Genomic DNA, 27331 nt, shown 5'->3' on the forward strand with positions numbered 1-27331 from the left:
TGGCCTGGTCTGATGAATCACGTGGATGGCCGGGTGTGTGTGCGTCGCTTACCTGGAGAACACATGGCACCAGGATGCACTATGCGAAGATGCACTAACGCAACTTACAGGACCTAAAGGATCTGCTGCTAACGCCAGATACCACAGCACACCTTCAGAGCTGCTTTCATACTTAAATAAACTCATGCATTAATGAATGTGCATTTACACCATTCCATTAGCATGCAAACAATGTATCCTCATCTCCGCTTTGATTTCACTCCTGGCCACACTCCTTTTTCCTGTTTTGCTTTCGTGATTGACTGCTGACGCCCGGAAACGCGCATAACCCGTTTCCCGGAAGTGAGCAGAGCTGTTTTTGTTGCCAGAGGGACTCTGTGTTGTGAAAATGGCGGCGTCTCGTCGCTCTTCTCAGCAGCCACAGCAGAGCCTGTCTTCCCCTCCACGCAACGCTGGTCTCTCCCTTACTCCCCCGGGCTCTCCATCGGCACCGACGGGAGCTGCGGCCGCGGCTCCGGCGGGCGCCGAGCAAGACAGCAGCGGGGATACGGAGATCACCCCGGCCTCCCCCGATCTCCCCGCTCCGGCCCTCAGCAGCAGCAGCAGCACTAGCTCTACCACCACAACAACCGGCGGGGGCAGCAGCGGCGGCTCAAGTCCAGACTCGGGCAGCACCAGCCCCGGGGACGGCGGCTGCGGGGCCAGCGGGGCTTTCAGGGAGCTCTTTGAGGCCTGCCGTAACGGAGATGTATCCCGAGTCAAGAGGCTGGTGGACTCCGGGAATGTGAACGCCAAGGACATGGCCGGGAGAAAATCCACCCCGCTGCACTTCGCTGCAGGTCAGTGTGTCGCCTTTCGCTTTGTTGTTCGACACTTCGATCGCAGTCCCCAAAAAATGCAATTTAAAGGGACCGTGAGGACAAGAGCATCGAACGCCCAGATGGACGGAATGCGCTCGTCACATTCGAGGACGCGTGTTTACTGTACGCTGCAATGCACGGGCTCACGTTATGTAATCCGTATTCGGCCAAAAAGTGGATTATATAATTTGTCGGTATGGTGGCTGAGTAGACTTCAGTTTGTTATTGTTTGTTCAGTGAACTTCATTACATGTTAAATACAGTATGCGTTGCAGTGAGCTGGCATGGTATTTGTTGCTGCGTTTGATGGGTCCAATCTAACTTGGTAATGTACCTGTAGGGTCTCGCCTTTCACTTTAAGATACGCACAACCTTCTCGTTGGTGAAATGATAATAGTCGATAGTATGATTGACTAAACATACTGTATGTAATATTACCTGGACAGTTTGCATTGCACATTCTGAAAAATGAACAGCTGGTATTTAGATTAGGATAAGGACATATTTTATAATTGTTTGCAGTGTATTTATAGTTCAAAAATACCTAATAAGAAAAGATCAATACAAACTCTAAAAACAAAAACAACTTTGAAACAAGTTGAAATTGCCTTTTCTTTTATCTTTTGCCAACCCACCTGAATAAATGCAAATCTTGATAATGAAGCATCTTAGCTGTCACATTCATTGACACATCTATTTGTATCTTCTGTACAACCTTCAATTAGTTCCATTAAATCAGAAAACATAGTACTTTCACAATAAAAGAAACCATAACACACTGGTGAGACAAATATTTGCATGAACAAATGTCTCATTAAATACAAAGTTTTCCAGACCTGTCTTAGAGAGGTTATGTATGCTAGTGACAGATGAAATGAAACCTCTCACTGATTGATAATATTGGAGTGAATGATTGATTTATCCTGACCTGAAAAAATCCGATCCTCTGAGAAGGTCCACTTTATCATCCCAAAGCTTGTCTATTCTACATTGAAATATACATTCTCCTGACATAACCTCCAAGATTCCTTAAATTTGTAAATCTAATTGGAGTAAATGTATTTTTTGTTTGTTGGCTACAGTATGAATAAGGTGCATTCAGTGGATAAACAGTGGGTCTGTGTATATGTGTTGTTTTGTATTTAAACTGGTGGCATGTAAGGACTTGTCTGATATTTCAGTACTGAAGGTTTTTCTATTAGTTATTTTTTCTTGCCAGGTTTCTATCAAGGTCCTTGTAGAAAGTTCTGAAATGGGAGAAGAAAATAGATCCACAAACACAAATGTGATTTTTAACTTGAATAACGCTGACCTCTTGGAAGAATGTTTTCTCCAAGAAAATTAGTAGATTCTGGCTGGCTGATTTTACTTTATTTTATTTCACAAAACTTGCATTCATCTGGAATGAAATGCAAAATGAGTTTCCAAATGGCTCGCTGTTCACGAGCCAAGGAACGTAGTGCCACAGCTATAATATTGTCTTTGTTCCAGCTTCAGCTATGTACATCTATGCAGTACAGGTTGAACATTTTTCTCTCTCCATCTTGTATCTTTTATTTTCTTGAAAGATACACCATTGACACTGAGGAAGGATAATGGCAGTCCAGTGTCCCCCCCTTTTACTGGGAAACCTGTACAGATGGGCAGGGTACAAAAAATAATTATACTGGGAATACATTGTTTTGGGGGGGTTGGCACTTGTCATTGGCATGTCAGTTCCTTCTAGGAAACTGAAGTTGGGTTATTACACACATAACATAAATCAGATTTTAAGATGAAAGTATGTGTTTTCAGAGATACCATGATATTTAAAATTCATGAACCCTGAGATGACTTGTCAGGCAAGATACACACCATCCTGGTTATACAGTTTACTAATAGTTGTAGTAGTATTAGTAGAAAATGATGGACATATTTGACTGCCAGTATGTGTTTTCTTGTAAAGGCACAAGAATCGAATAATAATCCATGCAGCAAGGTGAAGATGATTCAACAATTGTGTGCTCTCCCTGAGCTAGTCTCCACATGTGTTGCTTTCAATCTTGGCCTGTAGTGTTTGTGTTTGGTCATGGGCAATTTGATAAATTACATGTCTGTGCAGCCTAAGAAGTTATTAAAACTACTTAAGGAATCTAAAAATAAATGCAAGCAATCCATACGTTCCTGGATTGTATTTTTAGTATTTGGCTGTAAATTAACACTTTTATAAAAACAAATTGACTAAAGCCAAGGAAGTATAGTCCTACCACAAAATGACCACTGAAATACTGTAGCTGGTTCGTTACATTCACAATGCCTACATCTTATGTAGGCACAAGATCCCAAACATATTTTGATTCCGTATACAACCTTGAACTGATTTATGGGTGGATATTAAACTGAGAAGATGACTTCATGTCATGTTTTGGGTTCAGTTTTTTTGTTTGTTTTCAATTGTAATAATTGTTCTTGTTTTACACTGTTTTGAGATAAAGTATTGTACTTAATTATTCTTCGTTAAATTCAACTGTGGATTACAAAAATAATGTGTCACTGTTTGTGAGGCACAGTTGGCCTCAGTTCTGGAAAATGGTTGGATTTGTGGGGGAGGTTAACGTGCTCTCCTTCTCCGCAGAGGGAAGGCCTACAAAGTCAAAGTTTGGAAACTGCTGATGGAAACCAGATTTCTTTTCTTTTAGTTGTTGTTGTTTTCCATAACCTGGAAACTGGATTTTCTACAGAAGCTGCTATCTGTGAGGAAGTGTTAGCCAAGAAATCCATTTTCACAACAGTCGTGCTTGTCCTGCACTAGTCTTTTTCTGCCCCCTTAATTCAATTAATTGTAGCCCATCTCCCTTGCAGGAAAGTTACAGTATACAGTGCTCTGAATGTTATTTGCTAGAAGTTTAATGGGTTGCTAATTATGAATGCAATTGAACATTGTTGAGTGTACTTATCTACCTTCGAAACAACCTCAGATGAAGTGCTGTCATGATTAGTGTAAAGGTTGTGTTTTAAAATAGTCTCCCACACTGCACCCAGGGAAAACCTGCCTTGTTGATCAATATTTGTATTGGAGCACACGGACGTGTTATTAGGAAGGTAATCACAGACATGTCAAAAGCATGACCTTTTTCAGTCCCAAGTAGAGGAGATTGTGAGGAGGTTTGATTCAAGTATTTTGAATCCTCAGAGATCAACTAAGTTAACCGAAAGGACTTTACTTACAGCTTGGCTAAGAACCAAATACCCAAGGGTGCAAGTGGAAATTAAACACAGGTGCATTTAGTACTGCAGTTTGAAAGCACTCCTTTATACATGATGTCATGGGGGTCTGGAACAAACTGCCTAGCTATGTTATGTAATTGGATTCTCTAGGACCCTTCAAAAAATAGTTGGATGGGATTCTGGGATCAATTATCTACTTGCAACCAATTAAGAAAAAAGGTTATGCAACTAGAGCCCATTCTCATGCGCTTACATCGTCTATTCTCATAAATCCTTCTAGGCCTGAATTTAGTCTGCAGTGTTGCACTGAGAATACCAAGACCATTTTATTTATCTCGGAAAACTTAGAAACACCTCATGGTTTCTTGCTAATGAAGTGGTAGGGGGAGCCTTTTCAACTTTAACTTAAGGTTCTTTGAGTGACTTTTTGCACTGTGTTCTGTATAGCTTAGAACAATAGGGATAATTGTCAGGTAGATATTTACAATTTTTAATTTGGATCTGAGCTTAATACAACTAATGAAGTGGATTTTAAATGCATCTGTCTTAAGCTGTCATTAAATATCGCTGCCTGAGTACATGGATGAAATAGAGCTTAGAGCAAGGAAAATGCTGAATTGACTTTACAGATTTCTCTAGAATTAATTTGATATTTCTAGTTTACAAAGACTGACACCCAGCTGTCAGTGAAGAATATAGAAATCCAAAAACGAGAAAACAACATAGGCAACTGTTCAGGCATTGTTTCCATTTCGGTAGCCTGTACAACACTTGTTTACAGTTGTGTGATCTGTTCATTTCAGTCTTGGAGAACCACAGTGTTGATGAAGGGGATCCATGCCTTATCCAGTGCAAAGTCTTATTTATTCTTCATCTTGATCTTTGAAGTTTCTTAAATGTCAGATTACTTTCAAAAGTCACACTCATATTACTTTTCTTGTCTATACTCAATTATTGAATTATTGTAATTTGTGTACAGAGGGGTAGTATTACAAACAGTATTTCAGAAGAAGCAGTCTTTCAATTAATTACATTTAAGCCATCTGAAATATTAGGATTAACTGGTTGAATTAATATTTAGACCTAAGAAGGTGGATACAGCTCCTTTTGGCTTTATTGAAATGATCAGTTCGGTATACTCTCCCAGGTGGATTACCAATGCCAGTGCAGTCTAAAGTGGTTTTGCATTGAGCAAAAAGATTTCACTGGACAGATGCTGACTCATGCTTAGCTCAAAAATATACACTTTAAAGCAACACACTAACTTTGAAATTGGCAAACACTTCTGTGAATGATTAGGTTTTGCAATCTAGCGTTTTTAAATAAATATATTGAAAAGATGTATTGCTGTTATCTTTATATTGGAGGAAACCTTCTCTTTGACTTTTTTTTGCATACCCCCTAATTTGTTCTCTGCATTTGGTAATCAGATTTGGCTCACTGCAACAACCTCCATACAAGTACAGGAGAATTAAAGTAACCATGCGTATCTTCTCCAAAATGTACATCATTAGGCCAGCTGCTGCTTTTACATTCAAGCTTTTTTTTATTTTTTATTTTTTACTCTGTACATTTACAGTACAGCAAGAGCATTGTAGGGCTAATATAGCTCTCAATGCTAACTGCAGACTTATAGGTGCTTGGCAAATCAAAAGGTAGTAGTTATAGCACTCCAGCCCTGGCTGACTTGGAGCTCGGCCAAATCCGGCAGGACTTTGTCTGCTACCGCTAAGGGAATCCCTCTAATGGTTGACTGTGACATAGCCCAGATTCAAACCAACCGTATTTAGATTGCAGGGCCCAGTCTGCGCTGTTAGCCGAGTCTAACTGGTTTAGCTACTGTGGACTTCCTTGTGTTTGAAAGTTTGCTGACTGGGAATAATGTATTCTATACCGATAATTTTATGAGCACGGTACATACAAGTGCACATCTTGGAAAAACTTGACAGAATGGTAATTTAAATCTGTGCAGAATAATTATCATATACAGCTTACACTAAATACCTAAATGTATGGTGTATTTAATTTCAATCGTACAATTTCCAGTGCACGTAGATTAGATTTGAATGGGTTAAGAGTCATGAGCTCTTTCCATAAATTAAAAAAAAAAAATCGATACAGGGCAGTTTTGCAGCAATGTATTTTTAGTATTGATATTTTTCTCTCATAATTTTTTGGGTCATCTTTGTATCCTTTTTATGGGTTTTTATGTGCTTTTTCATCCCATTAAAATGGACAATATGGCATGAACACTATCTTTTGAAGTAGAAAATTAAATTATGGTGGAGTATGAGGTGACCTACATTGGGTGTTTTTTGGTTTTTGAGCTCTACCTCCATAAGTTGCAGATCCCCCCCCCTTCATATTTAATACAGATAGCATAGAATTGATAGTCTTCTTCAGATGAAACTCTGATTGTGTGGTGGATAGCTTTTTCATTTAAACGGCTGACTCTGGCAACCCCGGGCTGTGTGAAATGCTTCTTGTTCTGTTGTAATACTACAGCAATTTCTGAAAGTGATGAATGCCTAACCACAAGTATGTGACCTCTTTTGAAACCCTAGATTATACTTATTTTTTTTTGTTGATGATTTTCTAAAAAAAATTAAAATACCACATAATAGGGCTCCATTTTTGAAGGTAATTTTTTTAAGACTATATGATCAACTTGTTACATAGTGAGGGCCATGCTTAATGCTTAACTTGGTGTGTTGCAGTTGTCAAGGTTCTTCCATCCAGACCTATATTGAGCTTTTGTTAACAAAATGAAGGTGCACACTGAAAATAAATTGTCATAAAGGTAGGTTTGAGTTCCCCCTATATCAGCAAGACAATGGAATGAAGTAGCTTGATCTTTCGGTTCGCATTACCCTCCTTTCTTCAAGACTGCAAATGAAATGACATGCTGAACTGTCACATATTTAATTTCATCACTTATACAGTGATCAGCACACTCAATGTTTTCTCTGATTCAACCCACTGTAAATGCTGTATAAGAAACAATGGAAATATACTGTCCTTGCTCTTTCATTTTGTAAGGTCATTTTCATATATCCTTAGTTTGCTGAGAACTGATCACTCCAAATGTGTGAAATAATTTGCCAAGGTTATATTTAAACACTGTACTGAAAACTTCCTTTGCACATAATTAAAATAGGAATGACATACTGCCCACCCCGAACAGATGTGTGTTCTATAATTCTCCCTTGAATATTTGTCAAGGACCAAGGACTCTGCTGGCTTAATAATTAGTGCTGTATAATAAGCATAGCATTCTCTTAAAATATTGATCTAAAATACAATTGGTGCTACAAGACAGTCCTGTCTTTGGGGTTCTGAAAATATTCAAATAAGAAAATAAATTAAAGGCTGTTTCATTATGTAGTGGTCATAATAATAAATGAAAGACATTTTGCAGAGTAAGTAAAATCTGGCATATGGAGTAAATGTATCTTGCCGGTTAGAAAGTTTAATTAAAATCGCAATGAGGAGGAACTTAAAAAAAGTGTGTGTGTGTATATATATATATATATATATTTATAATTTTATCAGGCTTCATGCAGGTGCTTCTGCTGTGTATTTGACTTGTTTGAAGCCCGATTGCTACTTTTAAGGAGCATTAGAGTGTGTGTGTGTGTGTGTGTGTGTGTGTGTGTGTGTTTGTGGGGGTGGTAAGTGTAATAAATGTTTAGAGGAAGTGGCAAAATAAGTCATTGCAAACATAATCAGTATTCTGCGTTGCCCTGCCAGATCAGACTGAATCGTGCATTTCTGTGTGGCTTGGTGAATTCCAGCCTTATTGTTTACTCCAGTCTTGTCCGCTGAGAGACATATCTGATTCCGTCTGTCAGAGTTTTCAATCTTCTTGTCCACAGAGCCCAGCCAAAGGTGATTTTATGTTTGAGGCATTACAGTTGTGAGGTGTGTGGAGGGGGGCTAACACTGATTGCTCGGAGCCAATGGTGATTTATTAATTTTTCCATCATTTCTCACCACGAGAAGGGTTTTCTGTTTAATTCGCTCTTCTGACTTGCCCAAGGGGTCATGAAGAGCAGCCTATATAATTTCAAAGATTGCACATCTCTCCTGGCCTTTTGCTTTATTTATTAGACTTGGTAGAAATTCAGCTGGCAGAATAGCTTAGTTACCCCCCTCCTCTTTTGCTAACCTATCATTGAAGTAAAGCCTGACAACTAAAGTCACTCGGTATTTAGGAGGGTGATGATTTTTCAGATGTGATGTAGCAAAATGAGTTTGGAAGAAGGGAACTTTGCAAAGCTAAAGGTGGTGTGCAGTGTGGGATGTTGAGAGAACACAATTTGTTTACCTAAAGAAAATAGAAAATAGATTTTATACCATCTCTCTGATTATGGGAGCTCAGTGACCCCCCAAATATTCATATCCAGCCTCTGCAGTGATCATGTTAATGTGCCTGCATCCCGTGAAACATACACTGTCTGGTCATCGGCTTGTTTTCCCTCTCTGGGTCCCAGAGAACTGTAGGAAGACCCATTTTACTTTAAATTAGAGCACTACAATCTAACAGACTTTATGCAAGCCACTGGGACTGCTCTTACATAGCAAGTCAATGAAAACCTAGGCCAACTGTGAGCCCACCCAAACCCAGCAGTGCCCGGGCAATTACACACTGCCCCCTTGGGGTGTTATTGGGAGCCGTTTATATATTCCCAGCATGTCGGCTGCAGAAGATTCCTCATGCTCTGGTGCTGACAATTCAATTGGCACAATCTGAGTGCTAGTAATTTCTCTGTTCAGCAGGGTTCTTTATTAAAGCACATACCTTTTTCAACAAAGTGCAGAAAACCCAGTGAAACAAAACTGGCAGCTTTGCATTTTAGAGCCTTAAAATAAACCAACTTGCCAATCTTTTGTCTAATTGACATTTTAAATTTTGCAATAGCTGCTGTTTCCACTATGTCGTTTTCTCTGGTACTGCATGGCCATGTAATTAACTTTGCGAATGTGCAGCCAACATTACAGCTTCTATGCCAATTTTAGATACTATTTTTTTTAAATATCTGGTGAGGTGAGTAAACCGCAAATGTTCAGCACAGTAATATTTCAGTGTACCGCATACTAATGTTAATTACTAATTAATTTTATCAACTTGTTTTAATTGCATTTTTATCAGTGTCTGAGGGAGGGGGTGGGAGCTTGAAATCTGTGCAAACAATTGCTTGCTGTGGGGAAAACAGTGTGAAGATATCTGTGTGACATCAGAAAATGCTGTTTGAGTCAAGAATGAGATTTTACATGGTGTGCTCTTCTGAACTAACCAACGTTTAATAAACTATACTCTGTAAAAAAAGAAATAAAAGCTGGATTGGTTTTGATAATAGGTAAAAAAACCAAAAAAAAACTAAAACATTTTATTTCATATTTTAATATCCACACTTCAAGAGTGCCCAAAAGGCTTGCTTTTATAGAGTGAGGGGTTAAATTATTGTCATTGCTTGAAAAATGCATGCAGTCACGAATTGCAATATTTATCAAGGGGGTCCTGCGTATGTGTACCAGGTATTGCCACATTAGCAAGATTGAATTCCTTTGGGAAGGAAAAACATGGAGCAAGCTTGGCTTCTGAAAGCAATGTAAACCCTCCTATTTCTGTATTAATGATGATGTACTGTCTCGTATTGGATTGTTTGAGTTTACTCCTAAGGGCATGGGTTGATTACCATTTTAGTATTGCAGTACATCTAATTCTGCAAGTTACTGTGATATTCAGAATTGTTATGGGAGGGGCTGAAGCTTCAGATTAATTTATTATGCTTGTCCTATTGTACATCAGTTACACTTATGTCTATATTTCAGCCCATACCACCCTTAGATACTGAGTTTTCCAAATGTATAACAGTTCCTCTTTATACTATCCCCTTTCTAATCCCATATTACTACCAATTGCAATGCCTCTCTAATGCCTCTCTAATGCTTCTCTAATGCCTTTCTTACTTTCAAAAGAAGACATGTCAGTGCCTGGAAACCTTCTTTTTAGCACATATCAGCTGACCATTCCATTATATTAAGCAAGCAGTAAATATACAATGGGTTTTATATTGTTTTTAGCTATTTGGTTACATTAATTAACCTACTGGTGTAGTTTGTGAAAGCATGTAACGATTTATGAACCACACTTTTTACTCTTGTGATGTCAGGGATACACTTTGGTAAGGGGTAATTCTGGCACAGTGTTTTGGTGGACAGTACTATAGTACTTGATTCATGATATTTGCATGTTTTTGCAGTTAACCATTTGTTGGTGCCACACTCTGTAAATATCGAGATTGAACCTGTTTCATTTATGAAGCCTAGCTTTGTACTCTGAGATAGTTGATGTGGAAGGTGTGAAAGTTATTTAAAGATGGTTTGCTGCACTGATACTGAAACTAAATACCCTGGATTTACTGAACACGATTTGAAATCTACTGTTTGTATTAAAAAAAACTAAAAAAAAAAAAAAAGCACTATATTGCAAGTGATTAGAAAAAACAAACCATTAACACTTGTGTGTTATTAAGAGGGATGAGAGCTGCTGCATGAATGTACTGTATTTAATTACACTTTGGCTATTTTCAAGGCGGTGTACTAAGGACCCACATTTAACTAGTCTTAAAATGTACATTCGTATTGCTCTCATCGTGTAGGTGCTCATGGATGGTGTAGGAATTCTAGAAACCAATTAGTTTATGCCAGAAGCTCTATCGATTTAAAAACAAAGGTGCAACACACTTGGCTACACAACAGTAAGGTGGAAAGAATGCATTACTGAAGAGGTAGCCCTGAATAATGGAATGAGTTAACATGTATTAATATTTTAAAAATATAATTTAAAATGTGACCTGATACCACAGAACCAGGTTGTTGAAATTTAACTCTCAATATTGTTTACTGCCCAACTCTTTATTAAAAAAAAAGAGCCTTAAACAACATTTATTGTTTATCTTTATTACTTTTTCAGTTATGGCCTTGTAAAGTAAAGATTCTCAATGCACGAACATGTTTCCAAGAATCAATACCTTGTGATTGAGAGTTAACTTCAAACAGCCTAGATTTGGGAAATATATTTCATAGCATTAAACAAAAGCAGACTTTTTACAGGATAAATGAAACCTTAATAAGAGGTTATTCTAATGTAATCCATTGGAGTTCTGGGCCAGCTCCTTTAAGTTCATTTTTAATCTCTAATTCATTCCGGAGGAATAGTTTGTCTCCGAATCTGTCAGTCCTGGCGATTGAAAGATCAGTTTATATTCAGAGCACATGCTATATCACACCAGAGAATACTTTATGGTAACATTGCTATTTTTGTCATGTACAAGTGTCCATTTGTGAAATATTTATTTTTGCTATGCAAAGACAATTTTTTTTATTTCTTGTCTCTACAACCAGCGTTAATTTCCATCTGGGTTATTCCCTTAGGTTATATTGGCAAGTTACAATGATGAAGTCTAAAGTGTCTGCAAATTGCATTACTTATGAACTCATAACTAAAAGGGTGAGAAGTATTGCTATCAAAAACTGTACGTCTTGCAGCCTCACGAGATGGGACCTTTTTGACTTCCTACCAAAATTATATAAGGTGCAGAGTATAAAATCTGCATCGATTGTACAAGAAACCATAAACAACTTGCACAATTAATGATATACTCCACAACTGTATTTGTTATTCTAGAACACTAGATTAATATTTCCGTCTTCCTCAGGAATTTGTCAAGTCAGTCACCATGCACTTAGAAGTCCTTCTATTTGTATTTTAGGCTTTGGCAGGAAGGATGTGGTGGAGCACCTGCTTCAGACTGGAGCCAACGTCCACGCCAGAGATGATGGGGGACTCATCCCGCTGCACAACGCCTGCTCTTTTGGCCACGCAGAGGTGGTGAGTCTGCTGCTGTGCCAGGGGGCCGACCCCAACGCCAGGGACAACTGGAACTACACCCCCCTGCATGAGGCTGCCATCAAGGGCAAGATCGACGTGTGCATCGGTAAGGCACTCTGCTGCTAAACACATGTGCAGGCTTCAACTTGAATCCCTTTAGGCTCTGCCCTGGGCCCACTTGAAATGCACTGATTATTCATTTATTTGGCAGATGGCTTAATCCAAGGTGACTTAATACTGTACTCTTTGTAAACCTAATTCTCTGCAAAATACAATGTTAGATTTACAACATTCCACTATATAAGAGCATTTTATAAATGCACAAAGCGTGACGTCAGATTAGCTTGCAGTCATTCAAAGAGCAGAATGATGTACATGGGCCCTTTAACAAATACGTGATTCAGCATCCATGTGGAGTAGTACAGCAGTCCGAGCCATAGGAGAAGACTGACCTAGTCTATCACCAGACTATTTCATGTAGGAAGAAGAGCTCATAGAGTATGATTGCCAAATTCATGAAAAGCTGTTCTGTATGCTTTTGCTTCAGCTTCCTACATTGCAGCTTTAGATCCCAACATCTTGAGCCTTCAATGCCCCTCTAAGCTAAGATGACAATACAGGTCCACCAGCACACTTTGAGACAGGACGGGATTTGGAAGTTGCCCTTAAACAGGGAGAGACATTTAAGAAATCCTTATACCTTTCCCCAGATGATGATCAAAGCAGATGTGTAACGCTAATGAGCGTGTCACTAATCCTGTTGCCAAGTGATCAGGAACCAAAGATAATAAATATGTTAAGCCTGGTACTTGGTGGCAGAGATCTGTCTGGCAGAGGCTTCTAGCATCTACCTGGTGGAAACCTGAAATTGTGCTGGATTTGGTTGGTGGCTTAGGGTTCTGATTTAATAGGTTTAAGCTATAAAAACTAACTGACATTATCTTAAGCAATCAATCAAAAAAAACATTCAAACTCAAGTGCTTACATGCATTGTTGCATGCTCTGGTTGATGTTTGCTTAAAACTGTGTGCATCATTTATGCTAAATGGCTTAACTTTATGTACGTACAAGAAATAAAGAAACCATTTGCTATTAGAAGTTGTACATGGATGACCAATTATTTATCCAGACTGTATCCTGTTTTCAGTAATTATACTGGCTTTACATCTTTAAATGGAACAGGCTTGGGTGATAAAACTAGTTAAGTATTGATGAGTGGCCATTTATTTTTGTATGTTTGGTGAATAAAGGATCTTGACTTTGCTATATGACCAAATAGTACTTTCTTTGTGTTACTACACTAATCTCCCAAGATAACTTGACTTCACAAAACAAATAAGTAAATAAGTCTTCTTTCTTATAGTGGAGGATGGCCTGTGTTACAATTAATAGAATACAATACATTTTCAAGCCTCCCCTTTAATTATAATGGACTTCTCTGAATGCTGCCAACAGATTTGAGTCTGAGCTGGGTCTGTGCACACAGGATCTGCTGGATCTACTATTGCTGTTAGGAGCTCATTGTAACTCACTGAAGAATTGTTTACAAAACCAATTAACTCGAATCAATTAATTACACCCATTGCACATTGCCCAAAGCAGCCGATCACCTGTATAGCAGTGCACATCCTGGCATCAGCATGTATTGATATAACACAGCAGCAGGTTTATTGGGTAGTGGATACTGGGATAATACACTTCTGAAGAACTGAGATTGCAATTGTTATCTCTAGGGACTGAATAAGATTATTATTATTTTCTCTCTACTTTTTTTTGTCTTTTACTGACATTTTAATGTCGCAGCTTTTAATAAAGCCACAATATTACACTTGGTATAGGCAAGTTTATATAACTTCTCCGTTTGTTTATCAGATAGAATCCGGGGGGGGGTGAAAACGAATAAATTGCATAGATGTTTCTGAAATGTCAAAGACTGGCATTTTCAACACGCACAAACTCAGGCAGGAATTAGATATGCTGTAAAAAGAACAGGGATTGCTGTACTTGCTGCTCACTTTTACATAAGCTGCATTCCTGATTCTCAAATGTTCTTGGTGTGGGGGGAAGAAATCGATCAGAGACACTGGCAAAATTATAATGTAACTGTGGGCATATTACCAAATATCTATGAATGGAAGAATGAGAATGTTTGTTGACCAAATTGCAAAGAAAATGCAAGAGGTTAGTCCTTGCTTGTAATTTTTTTCATCCTTTTATTAACTATCACCGCAATCAAAGCAATGCATTGCTCTCGCTTTTTGACAATTTGGTCTTATTAATCTTAGTATATTTATGCTGGTTTCACTTTTTCTTCTGTCAAGCTTATCCCATAATACAGCTCTAGAAAAAAAATGTGACCACTTAACATTGATTTCTGAACTTGAAGTAGTCTCTTAATTTTTTCCAGAGCTGTATTTCTCTAGGGTTAAGGTCAGGGGAGGTGAGGTCAGTTCAGCAATTTAAAAATCTGCTGATGCCAGTAATACAGATTTGAGTTTGGTTCTTTTCACAAAGTGACATTGTCTTTGCTGTTTCCACTGTTTGTGCACTAGCAAATCACCCATAACCTCTCACATTATAAGGCTTTACTGCACAACAAGTTTACACTCTTCAACTTTTCTCTCCATTTCCTTCTCCAAATCTATTTCCTTTTGAACTGGGACATTTCAAATATAGTTATCTGTCTACAACCCTCTTCATTACATTTTTTTTTCAACCATTTTCATGCTAATCAATTCAAAATCTTGGGAAACCCATGTTTAAAAAAAAAAGCCTATTCATTTCAAGCAGAAAGAGTCCCTTAAAGGGCCAAATATGGTTTTCTAAACCTCCTCTTTTAAAAAAAAAAATGGCACTCAAAAATAGACATGAAATGAAATTGAAAAGAGAACTTCTATCTCCAGAAACTCACTAGGTGTAGGAATGAACAAAAAAGTATTTTTGTCTCCTAAAATGGATTTTATGTTTTTACATAACAAAAACTTAATGGAGTGCTCAGCTCCCATCTTTGCCTTCTGTTATCAATCCACTTTTAATGGAAAAACAAACCAATGCAATACCATTGAACACATAAAAACTGTATCCTAACCTGAGCTAAAAATTATGAAGTGCTCTCTCCCAAAGACTGTGCTGCTTACAAGGCCTGCAAACAGGACTGTGCTCCTATTACTGTTTAGTACTGATTGGTATGACATTAGAAAGACTTTAAGGCAGTGAAGAACATATCCTAATATCAATGTGCAATGGTTTAAATGATGCTGCTGTATTTCTTGGCTTCTCAGTGTTTGCATCCTGACAAGTTAACGTACAAGCATGATGGGTCGAATGGCCTCCTCTCCTTTGTAAACTTTCTTAAGCTATGTCCAATGCTATTACTTTGAGATGGTAGGTTTCCATTTATTACAGTGGTGATGTGCCCTCAAGGCTGTGGTCTGTCTGACAACTTTTGTACAAAGCTTGATGCCATAAACGCTTGTAGTTTGCATTTCTTTGTATTGTCAGACAAAGCAGCCTCCACAACATACTCCTGTGACACGCATATAAGGTGACATCTCTGAAATCAAGGCAAGATCTGAACAATGACAAGAAAATTAGCAGGTGACTAAAAACAGTGGCAGTAACACGTTGCAATCTACTAAGCAATATATTTTCTGAGCCATATTACTTGCTCTTTCAGTTGCTGGTATTTTAACTGTCAAGTTGTCTAACTTTGAGTTGCTATATCTTGGATCAAATTGCTTTTAAGTTTTCTGTTTTTAAAAGGATTCAAATCAAGTCTTTGCATTGTATTGCAAAATTAATCCTCTGCAGTTTTTCACTTATGTTTGGTGGGGGTTGAAACTGTCTCTTGAAACTCCTTCTAAGACCTTTTCTGTCACTGATCACAGCTTCTATATGAATACAGTGAACACACTATGCCCTCTGGGACCATTGAATGAAGTAAACATCATAATGCCTGAAATAATCAGTCAAGTCTTTTCCATGGAAGAGTCTGGTTTCACAAGGCAAGTGCATGATTCGTAGTTGAACAAATAAACCTAGCTCTGAGCAAAACTCCAATAACACGGGTCCAAAAAAACACCAGTGCTTTATTTTTATTTTCACCCCATTTGCTGTCCCAAGGTGCTCCGAAAAGTCACTTCATAGCCCCTTTGCCATGTTTTCTGTCTACTTTTGCCTTTTGATACTGGTATTTCACCAGACTCATACAAGTCCATGTTTGTAATGAGAACTAACATGTAGGCCTATAAGAGCTTTGTAAGGGTCCTGGAAAGCCAACGGAGAAGTTGTCTAACATGTTACAATCTGTTCACTTGATATGATTGGGAAAGACATCACTGAGCGTGGTCCTCGTAAGATTAATGAGCAGTGGCGAAAGAACAGAACACAGTAGAAATAACTGTAGCCTTCCAAATAAAAAGGGATTTTGTTCAGTTTTCTGCACACTAAACTAAGTGAACTATAGTGTGTGGCCCTCCATCAGTCTTTAGGGCCACACAGGACCCCATATGAAATGAAATGACAAACCAACAAAAAATAAAGAATACAGTGCAATCACATCATACGTCGTATACACGCTCTGCAATAAAAAAATATATATATATTTCCTCGAATTGTTCCTCTTAATGAGTTTGAGATAGGAGATGTGAATCTGCTGTTCCCTCATTCTTTATTCTTTAATTCTTCCCTCTCTTTTATATAATAAAAAATACTATTGACATTGCATTTTACATGTATCTTTATATACTGTACATCACTGTATAAGTTTATACATATTACTGTACAGGATGGTGTACTCAAAACCATGTAGCCTATACTGTACTTTATGGGCGATTTTAAGGGATTTCCAGGAGTAATTTTGACTTTGCAATTCTTGCCTTCCACACTGACTTCAGGACCTAACCCCTTTGATTCCACTGTACATCTATTTAAATCTGATTCATAACTGATTTTGCATTAAAAGCCTAGCAGTCTTAAGCAGAAGGGGGTACTTTATATGTAGCATCCCATCTCTGAAGGGGGGCATCTGCATGAATGACTTGATTTGATTTATTTTTAAGAGCTCTTTTAACAGCAAGACATGAAATCTCTTATAACCCTCTTCCCTCTCGTTCTTGAATGAGGGACTTAAGAGCTTGTATGTGTAGCAGTAGCCTATATGAAGACATGTTTTCAACAGTGAGAGATGCAAATTTAATTTAAGGATTTCTGCGCTCCCTTCATGTGGCACAATTGCATTTTAAGATGAATAATCATATATTGCTGGCTAAGTTATCAAATTGATTGATTGGATTTACCAGTGAGAGTGTAGATCCAAGGATCGTGGTGCTTTAAATTTGCTTTATAAGACCATCTCCTTTTGGAATGCAAGAGCAGCCAAGTAGCTAGGAAAAGGGCTGTATAATCCCTTAGTAAAGATGTAAGATGTACGACTTTAATTTCAGTTTTGTATTCTGCACAGCGACCCTTTCTCAAAGAATGTTTGTATCGCATTCCTCTTGATTAGCTACTCTGATTGTATCATTTGCTAGTCTTAATCAGTTGTGCAGCACTCTGTATTCATGGGAATATGAAGTTTCTGCCATGAAAAGTGTTCCTTGGAACTTTGCTAAATAATTGTCTGAAAATCAGTATGTCAGTCTCTTACCAGTAGAAGATATTTTTCCTGACTGTTTATTTAAAAAATATAAATTAATTATGCTTTCCTTGCTACTGTACAGCCTGCAAAGCTAATTATGAGCAGGCTTCTGATTTGTGTTTGGTTGACCTTCAAAAAGCGAACATCCTTTTGGTTTTGTTTTGTCTTCCCGGAATACAAAAAGCCTGTGCAGAAACCCACTTCTGAGATTTGCAGATCGAAATGCTACTTCATTAAAACAGAACATCCTTTTGTTATATGATGAGGTTGTCCACTTTATTTGCCTTTATTGTTCATCTACATGAAAATGGTTTTAAATTTGAGCACAGAATTGTAGTCCGGAGAGCTTTTGGCAGTAAATCAGGATTTCTGGATTCTGCAAAATATCTGATAATCTATATGAAACACTCCTTGGGGAAACAAACAAGCAAAACTGTAACATTTTAGATAGAAGGTATGTATTTCTCCTTTGCATTTTGTCAGTTATCTATACTATATTGCAGTAAGCTTGTTGTGAAAACATTGAAAGTATGTTTTTCCAAAATTAAATTACCTACATTTGTTTTTCTCTCCAATAGATAGTTAACATTTTAAAGCAAAGTTTATCTTAAACTGTGTGACTTAATGGAAACTCCTCAGATTCCCTTTTATCTTTAAATTGAAATTCAGGACTTCTCATTAACTGAAGCAGATGGGGAGAATGGAGTTTGCTTTTTTAAAACAGATTGCAGCGGCTGATCCTTTGATTTCCCAATCAACTTGATCAGAAGATTCTGCTGGACTTCGATAACGCAGTCTCCCTGGAAGCTTTTTCAGAAAGAGATTCTCTGCTGTATATAAATTGGGGGTTTGTCCCATTACAGATGTAAAAACCTCATTGTATCGTTTCAGAGGGATCCCAGTCAATAACTGCTTCTTAACACAAGCGCTGCTCTTGTCCATGTCCCTGATAGTTACGCAGCTGGATTGTCATGAGATTAAATTCTACCTCATTCTATCATTAAACGGAAAACAAAACTGCAATATTGCAGTCAGCTAAGCCGTGTACATGAAAATCTTTGGTTGTGTCTGGCAACAGGAGCCTTGAAATAGTTTTTACATTTGTCCTCGGGTAAACAACATTCACGCATAAAGTGAAAATAAATGTCCTTATAAATGCGTAAGATAAGCTACCAAAACTGACTGAGCTCTGCAAGGGGAGGGGCAGCCCCTGCTACCTAAAGCATCCATTGGCTGATCTTTAAATAAATGTATATGTGGATCATGAGACATTCACGGAAATGAGGTTAGATTACAGGTCACTCGAGGTTATTGAAGACGTATAGAATTTGATTGAGTGGTGGTAATTGTCATATTGGCATTTTATTTCGCATGCCCAGATGCACTGCCGAGTCCTTCCTGTTCCATGCAGTCCTGGCAGGCAGATGAGCTCATAGGTCATGTGGATATGCAGGAGTCTGCATTCTAGCCCCCTCTTTAGACAAACTCATTACAGGCAGCTTTAACATTAAGTGTAATGCCTGGCATGTTATCAATGTATTTGTTAGTTTGTTTATTTATTTATTTTTACATTTGATTGGCTATTTCATTTACGGCACTACTTTCAGCTGGCTACTGCACTGGGCATCTCATGTCTAAAGAACTGCCAAGAGGTGGTGCCAACTAGCCCTGTTAGCACCTTTTCTTGAATAATCTTAGGAGCTGTGAAAGTCACCAGGCAACCAAATTTTTCTGTTCCAGCTGCCCTGAGAGCTGATCGTGAGAAATTACCTGAAGCACAATCCCACATTCAGAGCAAGGCATAACATATCTCTCGCTCATAAGCAGCCATCAAACACACAGCACCTTCTGTCTCCGTTTGATATGAAGCAGAACTAAAACTATACTTTTTTTTCGAAATATACACTTTACCTTGAATTGATTCATTTGATGGAAAATAGAAGGGCTTTCTCACTGTAAATGCATTTATTATTTTTCCTGCTCTTTGATTAGATTTTTTTAAACCTTTAGGTTTTTGGAACCTGAGGAGTGGAAGGGTTTGTTTTTTGTCTTCAAAAATTGAGTTTGGATGTGCACCAGTCACACAAAGGCAAAACTGAAATGACGATGGACCACCTTTCTGATGTTTATAAGCAGCAGGGATAAGTCACCTCACTGCTGGTTTTAATCATCCCATGTTTTTTTGTTTTGTTTATTAGAACCCATTTGAAATTTTGCTTTCAGAAGAGAAAATCTCATTCTGCCGCAACAAGAATGCAGGGCCTGACAGTCCAAACAAATCAGTGAGGCGATGCATTTTATGATTACTTCAGCCTGTGTTCCTCCTGTATCGTGATAGTTCTTTCGGCGCTAATGCTGCTTGTCAGGATTTATTTACCCTGCACAGGAGCCAGAACAAAACCGACACTACCTTTTCCAAAACACTTCTGTTTTTTTGTTTTGTTTTTGTTTTTTCTTTCTGCAAATGCCACGCTGCCCTGATTCCAAGAGGGCATAATCTCTTGCTGTGCAACTAAACTGCAGTTATCCAAGCTGCTCAGTAACTCGCTTTTATTCTGACAGCCCCTGCCACAAAGAGGATGATGATGGACTAATGCCATTTTCTATAGATCCCAGTGGTGACAAATTGTCACAGATGTGACTGATCCCCAAATGCTCAAATCCTCCTGTAAATCTGTAGGATATTTTGGCTCCAAATTGTCCTCTTAACGATCTGAAAGCTGTTGGGTTGTGTTGATGGATACTTCACCGGTACTATCAGTCCATATTGATTTAGGAAACAGACCCACAATTATGAGAAATGAGCATTTATATCCACTGAAACCACACCTGTAACTGACACTTCATTAAAATCTTTTGAAAGGTGGCAATAACCATGTTAAAAGCGCATAATCTCTAGTTGTTGGCTTTGAGTATTATTAAACCTGGTATCATAAGTAAAAAAAAAACAAAAAAAACCTCTAGCTTTCTATATCCCCCTGCTACTAAAAGGTATTTAATAATGCAGTTTCAGTTGCATCCAATGGCCGTGACGGAGAATGTGTTCAGTGGATGTCCAGTCTGATTAAATAAGAGAATGAGAAGTTGTTGTTTTTAACTGAACATGACCTCAAACCCTCACACTCAGGGTACTATTTGCCCTCGCTCAGCTTTAATAGACTGCATGATTGCAGGGAGGGTTCGTTCTTATTATGCATACAGATATAGACAATCTGAAGTCTGTATTCGCTAACAAGGCAAACACTGACCCGTGATTCAAAATGTATACAAGAACATCACAACCCACCTCAAGAAGTCAGATGAATGCATATCGGCTTACTTGTAGCCAGCAGTGGCTCTAGTAGCTTTTGATTTCACCTATGTGAAATCTGCTTGTGTCCTGTTCTGGGAAAAAAAAAAAAAAAACACAAAAACTAGACCTTGACATAGACATGGGATTTTTCACTGGAATTCTCTTAATCCAAGGGTGGTCCAGTACATTCAGTTGAAATCTAGCACAACCAAGTTTGTGTGTGTGTGTGTCTTGTCAGTTTTTTTTGCATATTTCTGTTTGGTACTTATTCAGTCCTTTAGTGCTTCTGAGGATGGACAGATCATTTTAATTTAAAATGAGCCGCATGGTGGAATAAAGTGCGTTAGATATCACTTGTGGCTAATGGACTGTCTAGAGCACTGCAGGAGGGGTTTATAGATTAGGCAGCAGTGAGTTGTGGTGCTGCTGGTGTCTGTTCTGGTTCAACACAAACTCAGTCATTTAGAACAGGGCAGGGTGTCATTTTTTACATTCACTTCTCAAAGGCATTTCTGAAAGTTTCAAAACAAAACGGGCCGCATCTCCATGTTAATAAACTTGCAACTGCACTGGATTTATAAAATGGTTGTGTTGCTCTGTTGCAAACAAAATTAATGTTAATTAGTGTTTGGTCGGCAGCAAAAAATATTTTTAATCAGTTTAGGATTAATGCACTGTTGCATTTGGGTTCTGCTTTGTGGTGCACTGTTTAAATATTCAGATGATCATGCAACTGGAAAGGAAGTGTGCGCAAGAAAATCAAATGAATTGAAAGGCAGTTTCAGGATTCTGCTTCAGCTTGTTTTTGCTTTTTTGTTTCTCCAGTATTTCAAAGCAGTTTGTGCTCTCTATAAATAAATATATCTAATTATAGCCTATATACGTTTTGGTCTTTGTTAAGTTAAGGTTACATTTGGTCTTTGTTATGCAAGGAAAGCTTGAATGTTAAATAGTTTTAGCATTAGTTGAAAGATCTTGGTGAATATAATATTTCAGCAGTAAAAAGGCACAAGTCTCCCTTTGGCATTGTCTGTCTGTTTGTTAGTCCATGAAGAAAAATCAATTACTTGAAAATAATCACCCTCTTTCTCACATCTGCGGCTTTATAATGAGGTGCAAATTACCTGGGCTTCCCGAAGAGGAGCACAGCACAATGAACCGCCTCTGCTGGGAAACATCTGAGATTGACGAGACGCTGTCCCTTACTCCCAGAAAAATAATTTACCATTCCTCTGTTTGGTCCAAAAGATACACAGAGGAGTTGTAATTGAAATGAAATCTATTCATTTAATGGATAAGTTAGATGACTCTGTGTGTGTGTGTGTGTGTGTGTGTGTGTGTGTGTGTGTGTGTTTCTGTTGTCACATTTCGGCTTAATAAATCAAATTAAACCTCATCTTTCAAACAAGTCTTGATCTGTCATTTTACTTCAGATGTTTGTACACTGAGCTATTCCACCAAAAGTAATATAGAGAAGACATTCTCAAAGCGAGGAGCAATAGCTGCATAGAAACTGTAGAAAACAGGTCAGGCAATTTAAAATGTCAATGGGCATTTGAATTTCAGGGTACTTATGCCGACCTGTAAAAGACGGCAATATATAGATCAATGTATGGAATATCTATACTTCACAAACGCACATGCATTTATCTCAATCTCTCTCTAATCAGAATTGTCTGATTTGCAGAGGTTTCTCAAAAAGCATAACAGTGCTTTAATTATTGTGTATCCCATGAAATTGTGCTATTTTGTGTGAGTACTGTACCACTATATACGAAATATTCTACTTCCTTCATGGTGCTTTTGTTGCATAGAAACTGCATTAATTATAAACATTAAAATGCTTTGGGCAGAATTAAGATAACTTTTAATTTAAAAAATTAAATATACCACATAATTCATATTATTGCAGACAAAAATAATAACATATGCAGAGTATATAACCCTGAGGGGCGCACAACCTTTTAATTTGCATTTGAGAATCAATTTCATGTCAAAATGTAACTGCATTTCTTTTATTATGAAATTCTTAATGGAAAGTGGCACTTAAGAACTGAAGCTCATGCTGTTTGTGAGCTGCTTTTTAGTGCTGGTATGATGTACTAAGGGGAAGTTGTGGGTAGAGACTGGGAATGTTTCCGTGCTGTTGAATACACTATGCATTTAGGTTTCGAGTGCCAGATGTGACTGCTAATGGTAATTTTTAACTTAATATTGTAAATCAATGTAATTAGTGGGTTTCTCTGAAGGTCTGCACTTAATAAACCTTTAATGAAAAGTGTGGACTAAACTGTTAGATGTACATAGTCACTCTCTTTTGCGTTTTACTGTTACTTTACCATCGTTCATCTTTATTTCTCTTAGGGATAGACCAAACAAACTTTGACCTACCTGAGAATTGCAAATGACAGATTTGCACCCAGTTGCATTTTGATTAGTACGAAGTGGCTACTAACAATAAATGGAACAGATTTTGCGTGTTTGTCAAAGTTTTGATTTGGCCTAGGCCTTTCTCTTTGGGACAGCTTGAGGGCTTTGATCAACATGTTTTTGCTGAAGTGCAGACAATTCCTGATGATGATGATGATGAACATGTTCTAACTTGATTTTCAGCGGATCATTACTATTAAACCAAGGAGAGATCTGTTACTGCAATGTACAGTGAACTGTTTTGTATCTTACATTGCAGACAAGTATCTTAGCAGTTTAATATTTAGAGTGCAGTCTGTGTTTGAAATGCAAAAACACTGAATTTATATGTTTAAATATTTAGTGTGAGACTACCATATTTTTATCCGCATCTTTAGCCTTTAGCAATGCACTGCTGGGTGGAAAATTCTACATGGTTCTTTTTCAAATCTCTCTATGGCTATCTATATGCTATCTCCTACAGATTTCCTAATTTCATTTTACCAATTGACAACAGCATACATATAAAAGATTACCGTCTGCTATGATGTGTTTATTCTACAATGGCTAAGTCTGAATTAAATATTCTAAATTATGCATTTATTGAATTGGCTGTGGCCTGGCAATGTGACTTCTGGTACCTCCATAGCCCTGGTGTATTACAGTGAGCATCTGATGAAATATAGCTGTGGAGAGATTCAGACAAGATTAATACAGCCATGTTATCAAATGCAAATGCCTGCTCCATTTTTTGCTTGGTGTTTGTTTATGTATTATCTTTACTGCAATGCATTGTGTTTAACTTGGATAACGTGCTTGTTTGTTCGTTTGGGAAACATCAGGTTTCGAAGACGAGATGGTTGATGAATATTTATACACAGGTTTTGGTTGACTTCATTGTTGTAATTATACTGATGCACGTTTGGAGAAAAATACATATTTTATTGGCTGACATTCCTTCCCTCCTCTTCTCTTTAGCCAAAAACAAACTGTGCTTGAAACCAAATCAGTTGATTGCCGTTTCTCCTGGCAGACTTTACTAAATTAATAAAATCTTCTCGGATGCAGGAACCCTAATCCTGATGAGTATCTAATCTCTTATGATAATTGAGTGAAATAGCAGCACTCTTCAATTGTCAGGAAATTAAATGGCTGCCCTACATAGCTGGTGATCACAACAGGGCCCTAACATGTAGCTAATCAGGTCCTGTTGGTGGGACTACCTAAATTAATATTTATACTTTCCTGGCATGTATCTTTCATTGTTTAGCGCATTTTAAATTGTGATCTAAATTCACTGAATTTAGATCACATCTGTCCTAAATGAATACTTCAGCCTTCTTGTGGCAGCTCATTAGTTGAAGTTAATTGTTTCTCCACCTCTCTCTATATTGTTGTGAGCTGCATAGCCACTGCTGTACCTAGAATTCCTCCGCGTAAGAGCTGAAGTCAGCTTCCTCTCTGCTCACAGTCGAAAAATACTGAATAGAATTTGCAATCATGTTTTAATTAGTCGCTCAGTGCACTCATTTAGCAGATTGTTGATTTTAGCTTGTGACAATGAGGTTGTCTAATTGGGCATTTTAATATTACTGCCAATCTTTGCACTGTAGTTGGGATAACAGGGAATGCAGAGGGAGCTTGAAATCATCGAAGTTGTTTACAAGCAGTAATCATAAATGGACACCTTGTATTCTTATGTAGGTGTAAGACATATTTTCTAAAGAACACCATGGAAGCAAATTAGACTCCCAATGCATAGTGTGTGAGCTCTTTCAAGTCTGTGCGCTTTTATAAAATGCACTGGTGAAGAGATTGAGTATGTATATGGTTAGGCACTGGTATGTCTGCCTAAGCATAAACTATATGTTTTAGTGTTATATTGCAATCATATGAAAAGGTCACATCAGGCTGTTCTCTCTATGGGTCTGAAGCCTGATCTCTGAACCCCTGATACACAACCCCAGCACAGGTAGGCAAAACTGTCAATATCCAGAAAATATGCAAAACCACAGGGACTGCATCTGAAGCAAGTAAGTTGAAACAAACTTCTCTAAACCTTAAAGGTTAAAGGCTTAAATGTGTAAATAGTTAATGTTATGGTTCACTTTGTTTGTATAACATTCATGTGCAGGGCGTTTAAGCCAAGCTAAACAGCAGCCCCCAGTCAATTATTGAAAAGAGTGGATGGGTGACAATGTATACACATGAATGGGTTCCATCAGGTCTTAAGCCAGGCTTTTGAGGTCTCTCTCCTAGCTTCACTTCACCTTGATGGAACACAATATTGTGATCCATTGTGACCCAGCCGCCATTCTATTTATTGGACTGTGTTAACACCTTAAGTCACTGTGTTGCACGTGCACTGGATTTTATTGTCCTGCATTTTAAAGCTCATAACAGCTGAACTGATGCAAGAGGACTCTGTTTGTTCCCCTGCTTATAGAAAATGTTCATGTGGATCATATATTTCTGTAGACGTTTTTCTATTGTGTGGGGGTGGGGACTGAGGTGCGCAATCTCCCCCTAACTATTGCATCAGGAGGGAGAGCATTCAACAGCATGCTCATCACTTTCAAATCCCTTTTTAGGTAGCGTATCTGATGTATTTATAAAGGGTATGAGAGCTTGGTGGGGACTGCTATGTGTACAGTACATCGTCTGGTTTCAGAAACTCAGACTGAATTGTATCAGCACTTATAGAGTGTATCTAAATGGAATTCACTTTTTGTGTGGTTTAATTTTGTTCCCTATGGGAGTTACAGAGTATCTTGTTTGGGTTCTCGGTAAGTTACTGGTGAAGGAGGAACTGATTTTGTAGATCCTTTCCCTTTTTACAAAAAAGGGAGGGTCGAACATTAATCTACAGCTAAGTTTTTCTGGCTGAAATTTCCCTTCCCAGCTAATCAGTCTGGTGTGGCAGTGATGTATACACCATATTGATGAAAAATATAAAATATGCTATGGAAGTGAGAACTGAGTTTTGCATTTGTCTGGGATGCTTTTATAGAGTACATCTGATAAATGTAACTTTTTCAGTTTTACAACCAAAGCAAATAATTTGATGTCGCACCCCACCTTTAATTAGTCCATCATAGTTATTTTTTCTGCTTTTTCATCAAGGCATCATTCTGCTGATGGAGTTGTCTTGTTAATAACTCTCCATGGGGAAATTGAATTGGCCCCGGAACCTACAGGCCCTCCTAATGGACAGCCCTTTTTTTGTTTGGCAGCCAGCAGTGAACATACAAGTGGACTTAGAGGTAGTATGAGGCAGCACCTTCTGGGCATGTGAAAGAAAACTAGTCCCTGGGCAAATATCCCCCTCAGTATGTTGTAAAGAAATGCTATTTATCCAGTATTTGTTGATTGGCTACTCTAGAGCTAAAACTAGTCCTATATGTGTATTAAGTCTATTTACAATCCAGCAAAACTGAATGTGATTTAGTGATAATAAATAGATATTACCAACTTAAAAATCACACTTATTGTATAGCAAGTTTGAAAAAAATATCTTGGAGAACTAACCACAGCTCTTCTGTGGATTTAGGCAGCCTCAGTTGCTTCTCTCTCTTCATGTAATCCCAGACAGACTCGATGATGTTGAGATCAGGGCTCTGTGAGGGCCATACCATCACTTCCAGGACTCCTTGTTCTTCTTTACGCTGAAGATAGTTCTTAATGACTGTCGCTGTATGTTTGGGGTCGTTGCCATGTCAGAGGTATGGCCTTTTGGCCGCAAGTCTTCCATGAAGGCCACTTTTGACCAGACTTCTCCGGACAGTAGTCGGGTGTACCAGGGTCCCACTGTTTTCTGCCAATTCTGAGCTGATGGCACTGCTGGACATCTTCCAATTGCGAAGGGAAGTAAGCATGATGTGTCTTTCATCTGCTGCAGTATGTTTCCTTGGCCGACCACTGTGTCTACAGTCCTCTGCGTTGGTCGTTTCTTTGTGCTTCTTCAAAAGAGCGTGGACAGCACAGCTGGAAACCCCTGTCTGCCTTGAAATTTCTGCCTGGGAGAGACC

At 38.2% G+C, this 27331-nt stretch overlaps 1 protein-coding gene across 4 annotated transcripts in view; it reads left to right on the forward strand.

The window, feature by feature from the left end:
• Nucleotides 1-354: 354 nt before the first annotated feature.
• Nucleotides 355-27331, forward strand: part of tnksa (tankyrase, TRF1-interacting ankyrin-related ADP-ribose polymerase a) — a 165244-nt gene continuing 138267 nt past the window's right edge. For all 4 annotated transcript variants that reach the window (XM_066710859.1, XM_066710860.1, XM_066710862.1 and 1 more), the window contains exons 1-2: nucleotides 355-839; nucleotides 11846-12070. In XM_066710859.1, the coding sequence (XP_066566956.1) occupies nucleotides 389-839; nucleotides 11846-12070 (676 nt within the window). In that variant the 5' untranslated portion in view covers nucleotides 355-388. The remainder of the gene's footprint in view (nucleotides 840-11845; nucleotides 12071-27331) is intronic.

Source organism: Amia ocellicauda, chromosome 8 (assembly GCF_036373705.1).
Source record: "Amia ocellicauda isolate fAmiCal2 chromosome 8, fAmiCal2.hap1, whole genome shotgun sequence".
Taxonomy (NCBI): domain Eukaryota; kingdom Metazoa; phylum Chordata; class Actinopteri; order Amiiformes; family Amiidae; genus Amia; species Amia ocellicauda.